The sequence below is a fragment of the Schistocerca americana genome, chromosome 1 (assembly GCF_021461395.2).
Source record: "Schistocerca americana isolate TAMUIC-IGC-003095 chromosome 1, iqSchAmer2.1, whole genome shotgun sequence".
Classification (NCBI taxonomy): domain Eukaryota; kingdom Metazoa; phylum Arthropoda; class Insecta; order Orthoptera; family Acrididae; genus Schistocerca; species Schistocerca americana.
The window spans coordinates 205,288,391-205,309,482 of record NC_060119.1 but is presented as its reverse complement, the minus strand read 5'-3'; the positions used below and the strand labels follow the sequence as shown (position 1 = coordinate 205,309,482).

Here is a 21,092-nt window from a genome sequence, read left to right as displayed (position 1 = left end):
TGTCCTGTCTGAAACTACGATGCTAGGAATGCAGGAAAACCATGTGTCGGTCGTGAAGAACTTAGAAGGCTGTGGGGAAAAATGAAAATGCAAAACAATTAGTTCCTGTAAAATGAAATTTTCGCTCTACATCGGAGTGTGCGCTGATATGAAACTTCCTGGCAGATTAAAACTCTGGGCGGTCTATGGCGCTGCAGTCATGGACTGTGCGGCTGATCCCGGCGGAGGTTCGAGTCCTCCCTCGCAAAGTAGTGTGTAAGCTTAGGGATTGATGACCTTAGCAGTTAAGTCCCATAAGATTAAAAAAAAAAAAAAAAATAAAACTGTGTTCCGGACCGAGACTCGAACTCGGGACCTCTGCCTTTCGCGGGCAAGTGCTCTACCAACTGAGCTACCCAAGCACGACTCACGCCCCGTCCTCACAACTTTAATTCCACCAGTGCCTCGTCTCCGAGTTTAATTAGTTCCTCTGTTTACAAGTTATACAACATGTCACACAAAAAAGCGCATATCATGAAACATATTATCATGGTCTGTGAAGCTCGTAGATGAATGCGTTCAATGGTAGAAGAAAGTGGACGTGTTTGCTAAACCGCTTTTGTGTAACATTTGTCTTTTGTTGACTCCTAATAAGAATCACAAGAGGAGGAGGTATACTTGGAAAAGGCCGGGAGATACGGGAAGATTTCAATTAGATTACATCATGGTCAGACAGAGATTCCGAAATCAGATACTGGATTGTAAGGCGTACCCAGGAGCAAATATAGACTCAGATCACAATATAGTAGTGATGATGAGTAGGCTGAAGTTAAAGACATTAGTCAGGAAGAATCAATACACAAAGAAGTGGGATACGGAAGTACTAAGGAATGACGAGATACGTTTTAAGTTCTCTAACGCTATACATACAGCAATAAGGAATAGCGCAGTAGGCAGTACAGTTTAAGAGGAATGGACATCTCTAAAAAGGGCCATCACAGAAGTTGAGAAGGAAAACATAGGTACAAAGAAGGTAGCTGCGAAGAAACCATGGGTAACAGAAGAAATACTTCAGTTGATTGATGAAAGGAGGAAGTACAAACATGTTCCGGGAAAATCAGGAATACAGAAATACAAGTCGCTGAGGAATGAAATAAATAGGAAGTGCAGGAAAGCTAAGACGAAATGGCTGCAGGAAAAATGTGAAGACATCGAAAAAGATATGATTGTCGGAAGTACAGACTCAGCATACAGGAAAGTCAAAACAACCTTTGGTGACATTAAAAGCAACGGTGGTAACATTAAGAGTGCAACGGGAATTCCACTGTTAAATGCAGAGGAGAGAGCAGATAGGTGGAAAGAATACATTGAAAGCCTCTATGAGGGTGAAGATTTGTCTGATATGATAGAAGAAGAAACAGGAGTCGATTTAGAAGAGATAGGGGATCCAGTATTAGAATCGGAATTTAAAAGAGCTTTGGAGGACTTACGGTCAAATAAGGCGGAAGGGATAGATAACATTCCATCAGAATTTTTAAAATCATTCGGGGAAGTGGCAACAAAACGACTATTCACGTTGGTGCGTAGAATATATGAGTCTGGCGACGTACCATCTGACTTTCGGAAAAGCATCATCCACACAATTCCAAAGACGGCAAGAGCTGACAAGTGCGAGAATTATATCACAATCAGCTTAACAGCTCATGCATCGAAGCTGCTGACAAGAATAATATACAGAAGAATGGAAAAGAAAATTGAGAATGCGCTAGATGACGATCAGTTTGGCTTTAGGAAAAGTAAAGGGACGAGAGAGGCAATTCTGACGTTACGGCTGATAATGGAAGCAAGGCTAAAGAAAAATCAAGACACTTTCATAGGGTTTGTCGACCTGAAAAAAGCGTTCGACAATATAAAATGGTGCAAGTTGTTCGAGATTCTGAAAAAAGTAGGGGTAAGCTACAGGGAGAGACGGGTCATATACAATATGTACAAGAACCGAGAGGGAATAATAAGAGTGGACGATCAAGAACGAAGTGCTCGTATTAAGAAGGGTGTAAGAAAAGGCTGTAGCCTTTCGCCCCTACTCTTCAATCTGTACATCGAGGAAGCAATGATGGAAATAAAAGAAAGATTCAGGAGTGGAATTAAAATACAAGGTGAAAGGATATCAATGATACGATTCGCTGATGACATTGCTATCCTGAGTGATAGTGAAGAAGAATTAAATGATCTGCTGAACGGAATGAACAGTCTAATGAGTACACAGTATGGTTTGAGAGTAAATCGGAGAAAGACGAAGGTAATGAGAAGTAGTAGAAATGAGAACAGCGAGAAACTTAAAATCAGGATCGATGGTCACGAAGTCAATGAAGTTAAGGAATTCTGCTACCTAGGCAGTAAAATAACCAATGACGGACGGAGCAGGGAGGACATCAAAAGCAGACTCGCTATGGCAAAAAAGACATTTCTGGCCAAGGGAAGTCTACTAATATCAAATACCGGCCTTAATTTGAGGAAGAAATTTCTGAGGATGTACGTCTGGAGTACAGCATTGTATGGTAGTGAAGCATGGACTGTGGGAAAACCGGAACAGAAGAGAATCGAAGCATTTGAGATGTGGTGCTATAGACGAATGTTGAAAATTAGGTGGACTGATAAGGTAAGGAATGAAGAGGTTCTACGCAGAATCGGAGAGGAAAGGAGTATGTGGAAAACACTGATAAGGAGAAGGGACAGGATGATAGGACATCTGCTAAGACATGAGGGAATGACTTCCATGGTACTAGAGGGAGCTGTAGAGGGCAAAAACTGTAGAGGAAGACAGAGATTGGAATACGTCAAGCAAAAGTCAGTACAGTTCGTATCTCATCTTTCGTTTCCTGTACAGTACAGTAGGGGCACATGTTAGTTGTCAGTTCGTTTCCTTGCCGGTTATGGTGTGTAAAGCTTTGCATTTCAGTATAAAGAACAGGCGAATGGTTTCACGAATCTGTCCCGAACTGTGTTCTGATAGTTTGGTATAATCTTCTATGTTAAGGTGATACACCACAAGTTACCATACTGTCCCGCTGTGATAGAGGAAGATTGGAAAGTAACGCACAGTAATCTTATTACCAAAAAGATTAATAGGTAACATAACAAAAAAAATCGCAGTGAACATTTCTTCCTATTTTTCTACATAGCCACCAACGTTGTAAACACATTTCTCGCATCGTGGCACCAGTTTCAATATGTCCTGTTCGCAGGAGGCCATTTGGTTGGACTACAGCTATCAGTGGACCACTGATGTCGCAAAGCATTGGCCAGCCAGGAATTTCTACATGAGACCAAAGAGATGAAAGTCCGACGGTGTAAGGTCCGGACTGTGTGGTAGCAGCTGTTGGAGCATCTCCCACCCAAATTTAGTGATTTTACTACGAACAGGAGGAGCAACGGGGAGGGGGGGGGGGAGCATTTTCAGGAAGATCTTTGACGCCGTCAGCATTAATGTTGTGGTGTTTATCATGAAGGGCACGACGTAGCTTAACCAAAGTATTAATGTAGGTTGGAACATTCATAGTGGTCCAGTGTTCAGAGAAGTCCACCAGTAACACACCTTGCTTATTCCAGAACACCGTCGCAAGCATTTTCGTAACAGATTGAGTCACTTTGATTTTTTTTTCATACTAGGGAACCAGCTTGTTTCTACTCCATATAGGCCGGCTTGGTTTCGGACATGTAGTGGTACTCCCACGACTCACCACCAGTGACGATTCCTTTCTGAAAGTCATGTCCTTCTGCGGCGTAACGCGCTTAAGTGATCCAAGGTTGTCGTCATTCGCTGGCCCATGTACTTGCCTGTCAGGTTCCTAGGCATCCATCGAGCACTAACTTAACGAAACATCAACATGTCATGAACAGTATTGCGCATCGCACCATTTGACATGTTGAACTGCTGCAATAACTTTCACAGTTGCACAGACCGCGCGTTCAAAATTTCTGCCTCAGTGGCTTTGACATCCTCTGGAGTTACAGCTGTTTCCTGCCTCACGGTTCGCGGCGAATCACTAAGGTTGACACGACACTCTTGGTAGTATGCACGCCACCTAGAGACATTGCTACACTACATGCAGTCGTCTCTTTACACGCCACATCTGCCTCTATGCATTTCACTTGGTTTATGCCGTTTAGCCCACTGCTCTTTCGAAGTTGACGACAGTAACATGCGCTTCATGTTTGTTTCGTGGTTAAGGCGTTTCTCACTAGAGCTGCACATGAATACAAAATATCCTCTTTAGCTCAAAATCCAACCTAGATCGTCGTGAAATTCAACATTCCTGCTGCAATGCCAGGGATGAAAAAAATTGTTGTGCGTTACTTTCCGATCCTGCTCCGTAATTGCAAATGATTTCGATTCTCAGTGATGTAGGCTGCACAACTGTGATAGAATCTTGCACATAACTGCTGCTTCTATCAGTTGTAAACACGAGGACGCTCTACAAGACAGCCGCAGAACAAGAGAGAACATATTGACTTCTTATTTATTAATTTTTGAATGACAGATTTATCGTTAGCAAGAGATTTATTTTACTCAAGTGAACGCCTGATCTACTAAAAAACATACGAATCGAAGAAACTAAACCTATGGCGCCACTTTCAACGACGGAACTAAGCTGGCTGCTTTGTCGTAGCTGGGGGAGATATGTGATATGACAGGACTGCCTTGTTGTCCATTGGGGATTAAGTTTTCTCAAACAAGAGCTGGTGGTGCCTCTCTGCTGCTTTCACCTGTTTGTTCGATGTATGAAGAACGAAGGGGAAAAATGCTTGCTTTTGCTTTCTAATAGTATTCCAGTTTCAAGCCATTCACAAATAGCTTTCTCAAAAACACAGTGCAGATGAAAGCCCACCCGCCTTGTCACATATCTTTCCTAATTTGAAAGGAGTGTGAAATGTGTCTCCTAAATTTCAGTTCTCAAGTTGTTCAACATGGTCTGATGAACTATTGTTTTGTTTTATGCTTCAGGTTCGCGCTATCAGAGAACCCAGATTTGGTTCACACAAAGCTGGAGATGAGCCGCACCCTTCTTCATGTGGCAGCACAGTCTGGATCGTCAGTGGCTGTGCGGTGCCTCCTAGACTACCCGATCGATGTGAATGCCAGTGATGGTCGGGGTGTGACCCCCTTGCATGAAGCAGCTGCCCACTGCGATGCCCACGTGCTGATGCTGCTGCTCAAGGCGGGGGCCAACGCCCAGGCCAGGGATATTGACGGCAGAACCGCTCTTCACTATGCAGCCAGTGGCGGCTCAGCCTCCGGTATCCGGATCCTCTTGGCGGAGGGCCTGACTCCAGACGTTGAGAGCGCCAACGGTTGCTCGCCACTGCACGAGGCTGCCTCTAGCTCTAACCACCACTGTGTCCAGCTGCTACTGAATGCTGGCGCCGACTTGCACATGACGACAAACGCAGGCTGGACAGCGCTGCACTGGGCTGCCAACAAAGGAACCGTCCGCTCTCTAAGGATGCTACTCGAAGCTGGTATCGAACCAGGAGTCAGAACACATCAGGATGAAACTCCGCTCCATCTAGCAGCAGAGCGCGGGCACTCAGATATGGTGACACATCTGGTGAATTACGGAGCTGATGTAGAAGCTTTGGACAGCGCTGGTAGGACACCAGCTAAACGAGCCTCAGACTACGTTCAGAAGCAGCAGCAGGAGGAGGCTGCGGCTGCTGCATCCGTTAAAGCTGCTGCAGCTAAAAAGGTGGAAGAAACTAAGCAACACAGACGTCAGAGGGAAACTGGCCAGAATTTGGCCGCACCACCGGCTGAGGAAACCAACACTGAGCTGCGTTCTAATGTGCCTCACTCTGAAGATGTACAAGATGATGATTCCCAGTTACATTATGATGAAGTGGAGGGCAGTGAATACAGTTTCCAATCTGAATCGGAAATAAGTGGGCAGATATACTCTGATAATGGCAGTGACTTCGAGGAGGAAAATTATTCATCAGAAACTGCTTCAGTAGGAGCCCCTGCTTATAATAAACCACCACCTTTGCTTTCTGTAGAAACAAACATTGGGCAGTATGGTAATCAAAACCGTGGACGTTACCAGAGAGGAAAATATCGTGGAAGAGGGCGTGGCAATTTCAGAGGTTACAAATCAGGTTCGAGGGGTGGTGGACATGTACAGTCACAGGAAGGAAAACCTGAGCACACTCGAGAATATAAGCCGTCCTCCGATAGAGCACAAAATACTGGGTATGTACAGCAGGGGGAACATCACCGCCGTCAACGCCATCGTCCTCACCATGCAAAGGAAGGGGAGGCCAAAAGGGAATATAATAACCAAAGTATCTCCAGTGATACTAGGAGAAAGGAACACGTCACTTACCCAGTAGGTGAGGACACCAAAATGAAGCATGCTGTCAGCAAAGATAGACAAAAACACCCAAGTGGCGAGGGACATGTGCCCCAGAATATGGTTCAAAATACTGTAATTTACACAGCAGGTGAGGACGCCAAAATGAAGCATCCTTTCAGCAAAGATAGACAGAAACACCCAAGTGACGAAAGATATGTGCCCCAGAATACGGTTCCAAATACTGGAACAAGAAACTTACAAAGGCGTGAGGCCCATGGTTCCACCGACCAGATAAATCGCCAGGGAAATAGAAGTGGCGGCACTTTCTTGGATGAATTAAGGTATTTGCAAGAAAAACTCGCTTCTGTCGACGCTGGAACTACCCAATCGCCGAAGCCTGTACCACCTCCAAAACCTAAACCACCTCCAAGGCCACAACTATAAATACTAGTAGCACAGTGGCCTTATTTTTTTAAGTGTTACGACCTTCTTGTCGATCATTTTCTCATCGAAAAGCTGCAGAGTTTATCAGATTCTGTTTTTGGCTGTATGATGTAATGTTTTGCTGAGAATTTGAACATAAAATAGTTTGTATTTAGTACAAACACTTCAGTTGTCAGGTTGTACATGTCAGGTAACCTTTTAATGGCCCTCTCTTTACCTCCTGTTCAATTGCTCATCCAGTATTGTTGAATCTTGCTCTGTTTCCTACTACCCTGTTGCACAGATTAGGTGGACGATGCCATCAAGATCGCAGCATTATTGCTTCAATGTGTGCCTTCAGTAAAAGGTTTGAAGACTGTCGTTTTTTACTGTTGTAAATGTTAAATATATTTGTGTGATAATAAATTAAATTGTTTACCATTATCTTATTATTGCCTTAATAAAAGACTACCTGCTGTACCCGAACACTACAGCTTCAGTGCCAATAACCATTAACAATAATGCTAATATCGTAAGCTAGAAAACAGACATTTGGAGAGCTCTATCTAACCGGTCTTTGGAATGAGCACCACAGTAAACTTCGAATCATTCATTCACTTCATATTTCTTGTTTGGTCTGTTACAGTAATGTACATGTTTTCAAATCTATGTTTATCGATTTGTATGTACCTGTCATCTCTGGAAGTAGTGAACAATATCTTTTGCAAGGATTTATGTATGAATTCTTTCAGTGGATTCTATCTTGGGTTTGGCACTTCATGCTTGTATTAATATGAGATTATTTCGTAATGTCTGATTTCGCTTCTTTTGGGAGTTGGTAACTTTTTTTTCAGATGCTTGCTACATTGTACTCATAGCTATGTCGTGTTGCAAATAAATTATTGGTGCAGATGTGTAAAATTAAAACATAATCCTTGGCTGATGCAAGAAGCCAAAGAAGCAGTTCAAGACAGACGGACAGAAGTTACACCAGAGATAACTACTGATGTAGGAGCATGGCTGTCAAAGTGTTAGGATGGTAACGCCATGTTTGTCACCAAGTAGAGGGGTGAGGAGTGTAAATAATATCGACACAGCAAAAATGCAAATACAACACAGTCTAGGCAGCTCGATTATTTCACATGCAGACTTGCGGCCTATTTGAGCAGACCCCAGTGCAGTAGCAAAATCAATGTGCACTGAGCCATTATACAGGGTGTTACAAAAAGGTACGGCCAAACTTTCAGGAAACATTTCTCACACACAAATAAAGAAAAAATGCTATGTGGACATGTGTCTGGAAACGCTTAATTTCCATGTTAGAGCTCATTTTAGTTTCGTCAGTATGTACTGTACCTCCTCGATTCACCGCCAGATGGCCCAATTGAAGGAAGATAATGTTGACTTCGGTGCTTGTGTTGACATGCGACTCATTGCTCTACAGTACTAGCATCAAGCACATCAGTACGTAGCATCAACAGGTTAGTGTTCATCACGAACGTGGTTTTGCAGTCAGTGCAATGTTTACAAATGCGGAGTTGGCAGATCCCCATTTGATGTATGGATTAGCACGGGGCAATAGCGGTGGCGCTGTACGTTTGTATCGAGACAGATTTCCAGAACGAAGGTGTCCCGACAGGAAGACGTTCGAAGCAATTGATCGGCGTCTTAGGGAGCACGGAACATTCCAGCCTATGACTCGCGACTGGGTAAGACCTAGAACGACGAGGACACCTGCGATGGACGAGGCAGTTCTTCGTGCAATTAACGGTAACCCTAATGTCAACGTTAGAGAAGTTGCTGCTGTACAAGATAACGTTGACCACGTCACTGTATGGAGAGTGCTACGGGAGAACCAGTTGTTCCCGTACCATGTACAGCGTGTGCAGGCACTATCAGCAGCTGATTGGTCTCCACGGGTACACTTCTGCGAATGGTTCATCCAACAATGTGTCAATCCTCATTTCAGTGCAAATGTTCTCTTTACGGATGAGCCTTCATTCCAGCGTGATCAAATTGTAAATTTTCACATTCAACATGTGTGGGCTGACGAGAATCCGCACGCAATTGTGCAGTCACGTCATCAGCACAGATTTTCTGTGAACGTTTGGGCAGGCATTGTTGGTGATGTCTTGATGGGGCCCCATGTTCTTCCACCTACGCTCAATGGAGCACGTTGTTATGATTTCATACGGAGTACTCTACCTGTGCTGCTAGAACGTGTGCCTTTAGAAGGACGACACAACATGTGGTTCATGCACGATGGAGCTCCTGCACATTTCAGTCGAAGTGTTCGTACGCTTCTCAACAACAGATTCGGTGACCGATGGATTGGCAGAGGCGGACCAATTCCATGGTCTCCACGCTCTCCTGACCTCAATCCTATTGACTTTCATTTATGGGGGCATTTGAAAGCTCTTGTCTACGCAACCCCGGTACCAAATGTAGAGACTCTGCGTGCTCGTATTGTGGACGGCTGTGATACGCCATTCTCCATGGCTGCATCAGCGCATCAGGGATTCCATGCGACGGAGGGTGGGTGCATGGATCCTCGCTAACGGAGGACATTTTGAACATTTCCTTTAACGAAGTGCTTGAAGTCACGCTGGTTCGTTCTGTTGCTGTGTGTTTCCATTCCATGATTAATGTGATTTGAAGAGAAGTAAAAAATGAGCTCTAACATGGAAAGAAAGCGTTTCCAGACACAATGTCCACATAACATATTTTGTTTCTTTGTGTGTGAGGAATGTTTCCTGAAAGTCTGGCCGTACCTTTTTTTTTAACACCCTGTATAACGTTCATTTTTAGTCAAAGGAATAGCAGTCTGGCAGCCACCACCTACAAGGAGAGCTCTACGCAAGTCCAAGTGGACACTTGATTCTACAAGCGGCCACAAAAGACTTGGCTTTCACCAACTGCGGGCCTACCGCTGGCTCGTGATGTAGTGCCTTCAAGCGAGCTATCTACCTAGGAGTCTGATTCCACTTGCTGCCAGGTTTCTGCTCTGGAGGGCAGTTGTTGGTGATGAGGGCGAACCCGCTGCGTGACCACATATTGTTGTTCTATGCCTCTACTCACAAAGTTGGACTCCGTTGCTGAGAACTAACTGCATGGCTGTTCCTGCTGAGCTGCTAGTATCACACCAGGTTGCAGGCCACTTGCTGCATCGGCACTTTACCACCCACAGCCTTTTGGACACGCCCAGGAGGATGCTTCCATGGCAGAGCGTCTTGGAAAGTGTTGTAGTTTGTTCGTCTATGACAGGCTCATCCAAGAAATGAGCCCAGCGGGCTCGGCCGCGCTCCTCGGGCGTAAAGCAGTGTAATCCAGCGCGCCGTTCAAAAATGGTTCAAATGGCGCTGAGCACTATGGGACTTAACATCTGAGGTCATGAGTCGCCTAGAACTTAGAACTACTTAAACCTAACTAACCCAAGGACATCACATACATCCATGCCCGAGGCAGGATTCGAACCTGCGCCCGTAGCAGTCGCGCGGTTCCGGACTGAAGCGCCTAGAACCGCACGGCCACGGAGGCCGGCACAGCGCGCCGTCCGCGACCGTATGTCGCTAGTGTCTGCATAGGAGCGAGAGAAATAGCTGCGGAGCGAATGACAAAGATCAGTAATGCACACGCACGCTCGTCATATGTACAGTAGGCGTCTTCTGAAAGATACATAAATTTCTAAAATGAACTAGTGTCATAAATATATTTTAAAAATAATTTTATGTAAGGCATATAGAGTCTCATTCTTACTGTTAGTAGTTACAAGTAAATATTTTCTGTTGTACTTTGTGCTACAGCTTTTTGTATCCCTTTTCAGAGTTTAGATATCGGATCCTTAATTTGCTGTTTTGTAAGCAAAAATTTTAATTGGACAAGTTTGAAAACTTAAATAAACAGGATTAAGGTTAAAAAGACCTCTAATCCTTAAAGTCGACATTGTTAAAGAAGCCAATTAACGTTTTACACTTTTTTCTTTTTCAAGAAAATGATTTTGTTTAGGTTTGGTACAATATGCTGGGAGACAGCTAACCTGGAAGAATAAGTCAGATTTTTATCGCTAAGCAGTGGAGGGTACTTAGTTTTAGCAAGCTTCAAAAGGTAGAAAAAGCGCTCACATATATTAGTGAAACCAAACATTGAGACAACTGTGGTCACGTTCTTGTGCAAAAGAGGATACGTCTCTCGTGGAAAACAGCAGTAAAAGTCATCCAAAGTTTTACACATAGTAAAGCGGTCCTTCAGGCGGATATCGCACTGCAGATCAATCAGTTCTAGCTGAAAACACTCGTGAGACGTCCTTTGCCCGAAGGGAAAACCGGCGAACAAATATATCTAACACCGGTTGAAGCACACTTATCTCCAAAAATCTGCTTTCAAACTCTTCTTGTAATTCCCAAATGATTTGAACATAATCTGAAAAATCCACATCTTCGTTAACGCTGTCTAATGCAGGGAAGTGCGCGCAATTCTCCTCGCGCAACTGTTTTTCCACAAAACAAGTTGTTTTTTGAAATGCTTCAATCGTCTGCACTGGATCAACAACAGAGTGATTTTCGCCATGGAGTGAAATGTTAAAAGTATTTAAATAACCAGTTAGGTCATTCAAAAAAAGCCAAATTCACCGTCCATTTATGATCACGAAGTAATTGTTGTGGACGTCTTTTCATTTCCAAAAATGTATTGATTTAGTCACTCCAGGAGAAAAACCGATGAATCACCTTCCCTCTGTTCAACCATCTTATTTCTGTGTGGTAGGGGATGTCTGGGTATTCTGCTTCGATTTCATCCAGAAATTCTTTGAATTGGCGATGTGTGAGTGCATGCGAACGAAGACAACCGTTCGAACAACTGCGTCCATAACATTTTTTATGTTGACAATTTGCACAAAGTGCTTCCTGGTGTATCAGATAATCGATTGCCGAGAATAGGGAACAGCTGACTTCAGCCATTTTTGACCTGACGTAACTCAGGAGTCTATGCGTAGCCCTCGTAGCGCAGGGGCTCCATCCGTTGTTACACTGGTCAGGCGTTCCCATTTTAAACCCATTGACTCGAACACGTTTTTCATACCTAGAAAAATTCTTCGGTGACACGCAGATTGTCGTCGACACCTCGAATGAATATGACTAGCTGAGATATGTCTGCAACGTCCGTGGACTCTTCAAGAGCTGTCTCCATTAATTGCTGCTTCATATCGGAGGCCATGTCTTCGACTCGACGATCAACAGTTTAAGGCGAAAGAGTTTTTTTTTCACCTCCGTGAGGTCTGTTGGACAAATACAAGCCGCTGAGTCGATCAGGCAGTCCTTGATAAGATTCTCTGACGCAAGGGGTTTTCCTGCTTTTTGCAATTCTCAGCGAGCATTTGTAGCTTGCGGGCAAACTTTGCTCAACTGTTTCCTGCACCCATCATACCAAAAAACCTAACAATTAATTTTGCACAATCCTGGTTTTGAAACACTTTTATCATTTTAACAATTGTTTCATTCATTAAAACACGAATAAAGAACTAACAAAAAACGATTGGTTTTAAAGTGCGTTTTGTCCCAGTTCCTCTGAAAACCGGTCATAGACGCTAGCAAGGACAGCGAAATGTGGTAGCAAAATAAATTTTTATCTGTTGGAATATTTGCGTTTTAATTAATTGAAAACATAGATCAAACTACAGTATATGTTTTCCCATCCATCAAAACACAAATACACGAAAAAAAGAATGACTCTTTACTGTCCGAGAGAACGTTTATGACGGCTTTTCAGAAAGTGGCAAAAAATAACGCACCTGAAACTTCCCCTTACGTATGTGCGACGCGATTTAATGCAATCCAAACATAAACATTAACCGAAAAGAAATGTTCCTTGTTGCTGACAGTCTGATATTCTATAACTGGCACATTGCTAAGTGACATATCAGCTTATAAATTAGTTTTACTTATCTTTATAAATAGTAAAGACTCATAACGATAGGAAACACTTCACTGTAGCGCTGCCTGAACTTTTCTTTCAGTTCATGCTTTGACTGGTGTTCCTCTCGAGACAAATTTTCAAACTGATGTTTGTGACAGGTATTAAAGTGCCGTTCGGTCGAGTACTTTTTTTTAAATACGTGAGGTTCCGACGACGTACTAAACATTTGGCATGATTTTCTCACGGCAGTACAAAAAAAGTTAATTTCTCTCGGGTTTAACTAGTGCGGACGCGCCGCTCCTCCTTTTTTTGTCTGCTGCTGTTGACCATCCATCTCGATCCGCTGTAGCCTTACGTCTGTTGACTAACGGCTTTCTGTCGGATCAATGATTTCGACCGGTGCTGGCGCGGCGGTCTGTCTTCCGTACGGAGCTCGCATACAGACACATGGCGGGGCGCGACGGGCGGACCGCACGGTCAGCTAAACGACACGGCTCGGCCACTGCAGCAACATACACGAAAACGCCTGGGGCGCTGGCCTCGGGCGATTGCAGGCGCTAGCGCCCCAGGGGCACAGTTTGGACGAGTCTGGTCTATGGCATGTGTCACTGTTAATGATCTTACTTGAGCATCTACCGATCATCATCCAGACTAAAACCAACTGCCTTAACTCAGTTCTGCCACTGCAGAGGTGATGCACCCTGGACCTCTACATTTTGGTGTAGTGGAATCAACTGGACCCAGTATCGTTTCACAGCCTTACTTATTAGCATTGGGAGTTACAGTCGGGTTTGTTTACTAAATTTTTTGTTTGTGTTCTCCTACTTCCATGTGCAATGGAGATGGGTTCAGGGTGGAACTATCACGGGAACGAAGTCAGAGGAACCGGCTGATTTGTCAAAATTGTCCAGCATTACTAGAGAATTATTGTGTAGCTAGTTAGGTGCACACAGTGCGACCCATTAGGTCAAAATGCACCACGTACTAAGTCAATACCAGTGAAGTATTTTACATGTCATTGTAATGGCCATATTGCTGGGCAGTGAAAGAGAGGCAGTCAAATGAGAGTGGAACACACACCAGGAGGGGACCATGGGATTCATTCCATTCAAAAGTAATTACCACAAACTGTAAGACATTTGAAGAGATGACATGGAAAATGATGTAAGTGCCAAAAAGTAAATTTTTCAGGAGTTAAGGAACTGTAACTGGGACTTCGGAAATGCTTTATTTCTTCTAATTTTTAGGTACAGTCAGTTTAGTTATATGTTTTGAATAATAATTACTAAAGATATCAACAAAAGTTACTGAAAGCATTGTTATACACAAAAATAAAAAGTTAGGAAGAGCAGATGTCCTTGTAGAACTGCTGATATTTTGAATCTTAGGTAATCAAACATAGCCAATAAATGTTTTTTTTGGCATCACTGATATATATTACATGTATCTCATTGTTGAGGGCGTGCATGTTGTCGAATTCTTCATATTTTCCCTTCTTGAAAATAGTATGATGCTTCCATTTCATTGAAGGTTTTCTTTGTTTTCATTTGTGGTAAATCTGTCACACACACGTTGATTCGCCATTTGTTAGTAAGCTGTAATGATGTGTTCATAAACTCATCACAGGCACGGGAGACATAAAAGAAATCAGATTTTGCCGTTGTCACCATCTGGAATGGATTATGTAACTGCGAAGATCTCACTACTCTGTGAAGTTCTTCTGGCTCCAAGGCTCTGCAAATGCGTTTTAGTTTCTCAATAACACCAAACATCTGGATCACAAGGTGTATAAGGTTGCCCAGAGATCAGAGACTTCAGTTCAATAGAATAATAGTAGCTCCTCACTACTAGATACATTAGAACGTGCAGCACCATCTTGTTGTTATTCTGACCAGCGTAGTTTACACATCATATTTCCAGCTGGCGCTTAGGTGTCTATCGATTTGACACAACCTTTAAAAGACATGATGCAATAGCGTTACCTGCACGGCCTCCAATTCCTTCGCCCTACATACATTTGACTTCAGAATTTCCCGTATCAATACACAAGTTGAATTTGACAGCTGGCGCATATAAAACATGTTATTATGTGTCAAAGATGGCGTGAACATAGCCTGTCGCATATCGATAGCTACAGTCGCTATAGTGCTCGAAGGATATTGACTAGATACAATGGAATAAGAAAGAATTCTTAGAGCTTTCTCAGCTTTCTTGACTTGAGGCTCTTTTGCAGCAATTGAAACGAATCTGGACGCTCCACCACTGGCGTTTATTTCGCAAGTCACCTCATCGCAGGTAAGGTAGGTATCTATTCTCGGCCGTCTTAAATGCAAATTGGGAAATGCTCTCTTGAAGACTCTGCGATAAAATCGACCATCGATATGTGCCTCAGGAAAGGTTTCCTTGAATGCATGATAAAGCCGATTAATGTATAAGTCAGGACTGTGGTTCTGCTTTGCTGACTTCTGCCTCGAATAATAGCTTTCTTCTTTTGGGAATGATCTTTTATGTTATGTATGTCAGTGACATTATATTTTCGCTTGCGTGATGCGGCAGAAGTGACTCGGGCACCACTGAACACACTGCCTCCCTTCTTTAAATATTGGAAGAGAAGTTTGTTTTTTCTTTTTCGATTACAGACCTGTACGGTACCTTTCCGTGTTGGAATAGTGTTCACAGCTGACACTTGTCTTCTGCTGTCTGCTGGTTCTTCATAGCTCCCATGGCGTCTTCTTGTAATGTTCGTCAAATGAATATGAGTCATTAAATACGTGCCTTGGACATCTTTCGACAAATGTGAGAAATCCTCAGACACCTTCTGGATGTCACTTTTGCTCAATGATTGGCATGTGTATCGGCATTTGCAGGACGCATGGATAGGATGAACAAAGCGGAATCAGCAATAATAATGAAGGGATTTAGTGGAAACAATGAGTTCGTTATGTTGTTATAATTAACAAAGAACTGATTGAAACATACCTCGTCTTGAGGTTTATACACTTCCTTCAGTTTTGGAATGTTCCTTGACATTTTAGCTCTAAACAGTTCTTCATATAACGTCACAACACACTTAAATGAGTAGTGAATATAAATCAACTCGCAGACTTCACTAAGCATAGCATCGACTCTCACTGAAAACTGAATGGCACATGCATCCTTTTCCACGCAGACAACCGTGAAGTTACATCAGATGCCATCTGGCAACGTCAGTGGGATCTACAAGCAGTCTCTCTTCACTTAGATCTCTGTCCAGGCCATTGAAAATGGTACGTAGGACATTTTCCATGCAAATTTGGAACACTGACCAATTTGGCACTTACACCCTTTTCCATGTCAGCTGTTCATTTATCCCACTGGAAGACGAAACGGCTAATTCCTGTTTCATACACTCCTGGAAATTGAAATAGGAACACCGTGAATTCATTGTCCCAGGAAGGGGAAACTTTTTTGACACATTCCTGGGGTCAGATACATCACATGATCACACTGACAGAACCACAGGCACATAGACACAGGCAACAGAGCATGCACAATGTCGGCACTAGTACAGTGTATATCCACCTTTCGCAGCAATGCAGGCTGCTATTCTCCCATGGAGACGATCGTAGAGATGCTGGATGTAGTCCTGTGGAACGGCTTGCCATGCCATTTCCACCTGGCGCCTCAGTTGGACCAGCGTTCGTGCTGGACGTGCAGACCGCGTGAGACGACGCTTCATCCAGTCCCAAACATGCTCAATGGGGGACAGATCTGGAGATCTTGCTGGCCAGGGTAGTTGACTTAAACCTTCTAGAGCACGTTGGGTGGCACGGGATACATGCGGACGTGCATTGTCCTGTTGGAACAGCAAGTTCCCTTGCCGGTCTAGGAATGGTAGAACGATGGGTTCGATGACTGTTTGGATGTACCATGCACTATTCAGTGTCCCCTCGACGATCACCAGTGGTGTATGGCCAGTGTAGGAGATCGCTCCCCACACCATGATGCCGGGTGTTGGCCCTGTGTGCCTCGGTCGTATGCAGTCCTGATTGTGGCGCTCACCTGCACGGCGTCAAACACGCATACGACCATCATTGGCACCAAGGCAGAGGCGACTCTCATCGCTGAAGACGACACGTCTCCATTCGTCCCTCCATTCACGCCTGTCGCGACGCCACTGGAGGCGGGCTGCACGATGTTGGGGCGTGAGCGGAAGACGGCCTAACAGTGTGCAGGACCGTAGCCCAGCTTCATGGAGACGGTTGCGAATGGTCCTCGCCGATACCCCAGGAGCAACAGTGTCCCTAATTTGCTGGGAAGTGGCGGTGCGGTCCCCTACGGCACTGCGTATGATCCTACGGTCTTGGCGTGCATCCGTGCGTCGCTGCGGTCCGGTCCCAGGTCGACGGGCACGTGCACCTTCCGCCGACCACTGGCGACAACATCGATGTACTGTGGAGACCTCACGCCCCACGTGTTGAGCAATCCGGCGGTACGTCCACCCGGCCTCCCGCATGCCCACTATACGCCCTCGCTCAAAGTCCGTCAACTGCACATACGGTTCACGTCCACGCTGTCGCGGCATGCTACCAGTGTTAAAGACTGCGATGGAGCTCCGTATGCCACGGCAAACTGGCTGACACTGACGGCGGCGGTGCACAAATGCTGCGCAGCTAGCGCCATTCGACGGCCAACACCGCGGTTCCTGGTGTGTCCGCTGTGCCGTGCGTGTGATCATTGCTTGCACAGCCCTCTCGCAGTGTCCGGAGCAAGTATGGTGGGTCTGACACACCGGTGTCAATGTGTTCTTTTTTCCATTTCCAGGAGTGTAGAACACTATCAGTGTCTGATGGATCCCTGACTGGATTCACCCTTGCACTTCCTCGTCAGATTGAATCTGTGCTTGTCTTTCTTCAGGTCGCCAAAGATGTGAAAATGACGCAGTGAAAGATCTGGGCTCTACAGAGGATGCTGCAGTGTTTCCAACCAGATGGTTGAAGCATAGTTTCAATCTGATCAGCAGTGGGGATTATCATGTAACTGGACGACTCCGACAGCATTCCTGGGCGCATCACAGTTTCTGCAAGTGTCTTCATAACACTGTGTATTGATTATAGTTCCACACTTGGGAAATGCAACGAGAAGAGGGCCCTGGAATCAGAGGTGACCTTACGTGGTGCCATCATTTAGAGCTCGAGGGCAAATAGCAAAGGCAGCAGTGGAAACATCCCACAGCTCTCGTGCCAGAGAAATCCAAAGCTGTTCCACAAAGCTGGTAACGTTGCACAATAACGCCAGCCACCACAGTGCCAAACGGGTGGAGGTTACGCTTCAGCCATTTGGTTGAGAAACGTTGCAAAATCCTCCATACAGCCTGGATCTTTCACTGTGCAATTTTCACATCTTTGGCAACCTTAATGAAGACAGGTGGACGTCGGTTTGAGCAGATTGAGGAAGCGGAAGAGTGTGTATGGTTGTCGATCACTCAGCAGCTGACCGCGTTCTACAAAACAGGAATTGATCATACTGTCTCCCAATGGGATAGATTTATTACAATGTGTGGTGATTACTTTTGAATGGAACTGCTCCATAGTCCCACTGAACGTGACTCAGGACTAGGCATAAGATTTCAGTTAGTGTTCTATGCTGGCAAATGATTGAGGTACTATTGCTGTCCTGGTATTGTTGTTAATTGTACTGTTTTGTGTGTTGTGTGTTATTGGGTAAGGGTTCCGCAATGGTAGAGTGTTTCCAGGCAGTAACTCATTAGGGAGAGCGATTATCGGCAGATTATGTAGTGATACATAGGCAAATAGTTGGTGTGAGGGAGGATAGGGCGTCGTTCAGTTTAGCCACTCCATTGTTTGATGCAGCTGCCACTAGTTTGGTTACCACCTGTTATGGTAAGTCAATTGAGGGTGTGTTCTCTCTCCTGGTCGCTGTGGTAGCAGTGACAAGGCTTGGGTTTTATGTGGATGACAAACTGTCGCAAGTGGCCAAGTTAACGGTTGATAGGGGAAGTGAAAGCATTTGTTAGATAATGATGAGGGTTTGATGAGTACAATTAAATTTGAGCGACTAAAGGAGGATCACCTGAGACGCTGTAAGAAGCAGAATATTATGTGTGTTGTCAGAGAAACAGATTGCGTCAGTAGAAAGTTTTACCGATTGCATAAGGAAAGTAAGCGTATAAGGTGCAGACAAATGAAAAGGAGACAGATGAGAAAAAGTAGTAAACTTTATTATTTCAAAAGCAATCGCCACAACCGTTAATACATTTATCTTACTGTGAGGCAAGACAATTAATACGCCCATGGGGAAAATATTGTCAGTTGCATACAGGCGTACACCTCTTCACCCAAAGCAAATTGACAGCTACAAGATGTCTTTGTTCAGGGCGTCATAAATATGGAAATCACATGGGAGGAACTGGGGACCGTATGGAAGATGCATAAGGGCAGGCCTACATTTTACAGAGGTTGTTTCAACTATGCTACAGAAGTCTGGCTGGGAAACCCATACTACACAATGCCCATACAGTCACAATTTCTCCCCATCCGATTTCCATATTTTTGGAGCTCTTACAATCTTGATGGCTGTCGATTTGCTTTGGATGAAGAAGTGCATGCCTGGGTACAATCATGGTTCCATAGGCAATCCAGTCACCTCCATCTTCCATAAGACAGATAAACTTCTTGTTCTGTGGAAAAATACTGTAAGGGTTGTCAGCTATGTACGAGGACATGTCTAATTCATTACTGTGGTACCTCATTACTTCATATGGATGACTGTTCTTCACCCGGCAGATGAAGCTGTCTATATCCGTATAAAGTAATTTAAGATCTGTGAAATGAGGTTTCACAAACTCATAATGAAAGTAGTACATGTGGAGTTTCGATAGGTCTAGCTAGTATGCATATCACCACATAGACAGATTTCATAAATTCTAGTGCAAACTTTGCCATCTCCACAGCAACAATGTTCTTATTGAATATTGTGACTCGTTTAAAATTCTGTCTGACCATGCATTGTTATGCCATAAAGTCCATCTCATACGGTTCTAACAAAAATTTCATGGCATTCCCTCAACATTCTCAATTGTTTCACCAAAAATTGAATTATTCATTAATTTAAAAATTCTTTCTCAAAGTCACATGTCGCAGAAGCAGTCAGTGTCGCATTCAAATCAATATACTCCTTCAACCGAGGGTGTTTATTTGAAGGAGATATCCCAGGCGTTCCAAGTGTTGTCATCAGTTTTGGGGTGGAGTCTCCTTGCGGAAGTAGTTGCTCGGGACTCAGTGTACACATCATGCAAAACTAATAGGTGAGTGAGTTCTGCCTCCACCACGTACAGAATCAGCCACCATGCTCCCAATTTTTCCACATAATCCCTTGCTTTCTTCTTTGGGCACCCATCAAAAGTCCCCATTCGCCAGTGATATTTGCATGGTGTGCCTTTATAAGTTATTGATATCCATGTACATGATGTAATTCGAATCAAGGGCTGCACTGAACCTCTCATCCATACCTGGGTTATTGGCGATGGCATGCAGGTGGATACATTGACAAAGTCCCACATGAATCACTCGCCCAAAGAAAAGAAGCATGTCAGCATTCTTCAGAAATTCGATGGTGCTTTTCATTTTCTTGAGCACAACGTTGTAAGACAACTCAGGTGCTGTCTAATAAAAGGTATAATCCAGAGAATATGTGGTCATACCTAGTCTCTGGAATTTCTCAAAAACATCTGCAAGCAAGTGCATGCCTATGCCCATGTAAAGCTGTGCATACTCCCCTAAAGCAGAGATGTTGAATTCCTGCCAGACATTCCCCATTATGGCATCGACTGTAAGACTGCTGGAGAATGCAGTTATGTCAGGTAGCCTGGTTTCGTTGGGTTTTGCCGTACTATCCAAATAATCCTCTGGAAAAACCTCCTTCCTAGTCATGAGTTGAAAGTTTTCCTAATCTGTGAATGCAGCTTGAGTGATACGCATATCCTTCCTGGGTAGAGTTCCAACAAGTTTCTGGAGTGGTGCCTGCATGAAGTGTAGCGAGTGAAGGAAGTAGAGCGTAATTTTCGGCGTAATTCGTTTGAAGAATGAAATATACTTCTCAATAGTCTCGGATAGGATGCTGACCAGATTTTTCTCCCAGCTGAAATCAGCCAAGTGCTCACGAAGAAAGTGAGCGTCATACCCGCTTAAATTACGAAAGAAAACGGGTATGTGCCATGGTAACTGGAAGTTCAAATTGCATGTATTGTGAGCTGTAGCATGGAACTTCCCCATAAGATGACAATGATCTCAACGAGGAGTTTCCACTTTTCTATCTAATGGCAGGCACAAATATGACAGTTAACCATGTTATTGTGGAAATCTTCATTCTCCTTCGATTTGGTCATGGGATCCTGGTTGCTGTAGAGATTATCAACCTCCCATGAAAGTT

General features: G+C 44.1%; 1 protein-coding gene across 4 annotated transcripts in view; it reads left to right on the top strand.

Moving 5' to 3' along the window:
- LOC124621447 (inversin-like) overlaps positions 1–7,196 on the top strand; it is a 100,205-nt gene extending 93,009 nt beyond the window's left edge. For all 4 annotated transcript variants that reach the window (XM_047147142.1, XM_047147143.1, XM_047147144.1 and 1 more), the window contains one exon: positions 4,985–7,196. In XM_047147142.1, the coding sequence (XP_047003098.1) occupies positions 4,985–6,773 (1,789 nt within the window). In that variant the 3' untranslated portion in view covers positions 6,774–7,196. The remainder of the gene's footprint in view (positions 1–4,984) is intronic.
- The last annotated feature ends 13,896 nt before the right edge of the window (positions 7,197–21,092 follow it).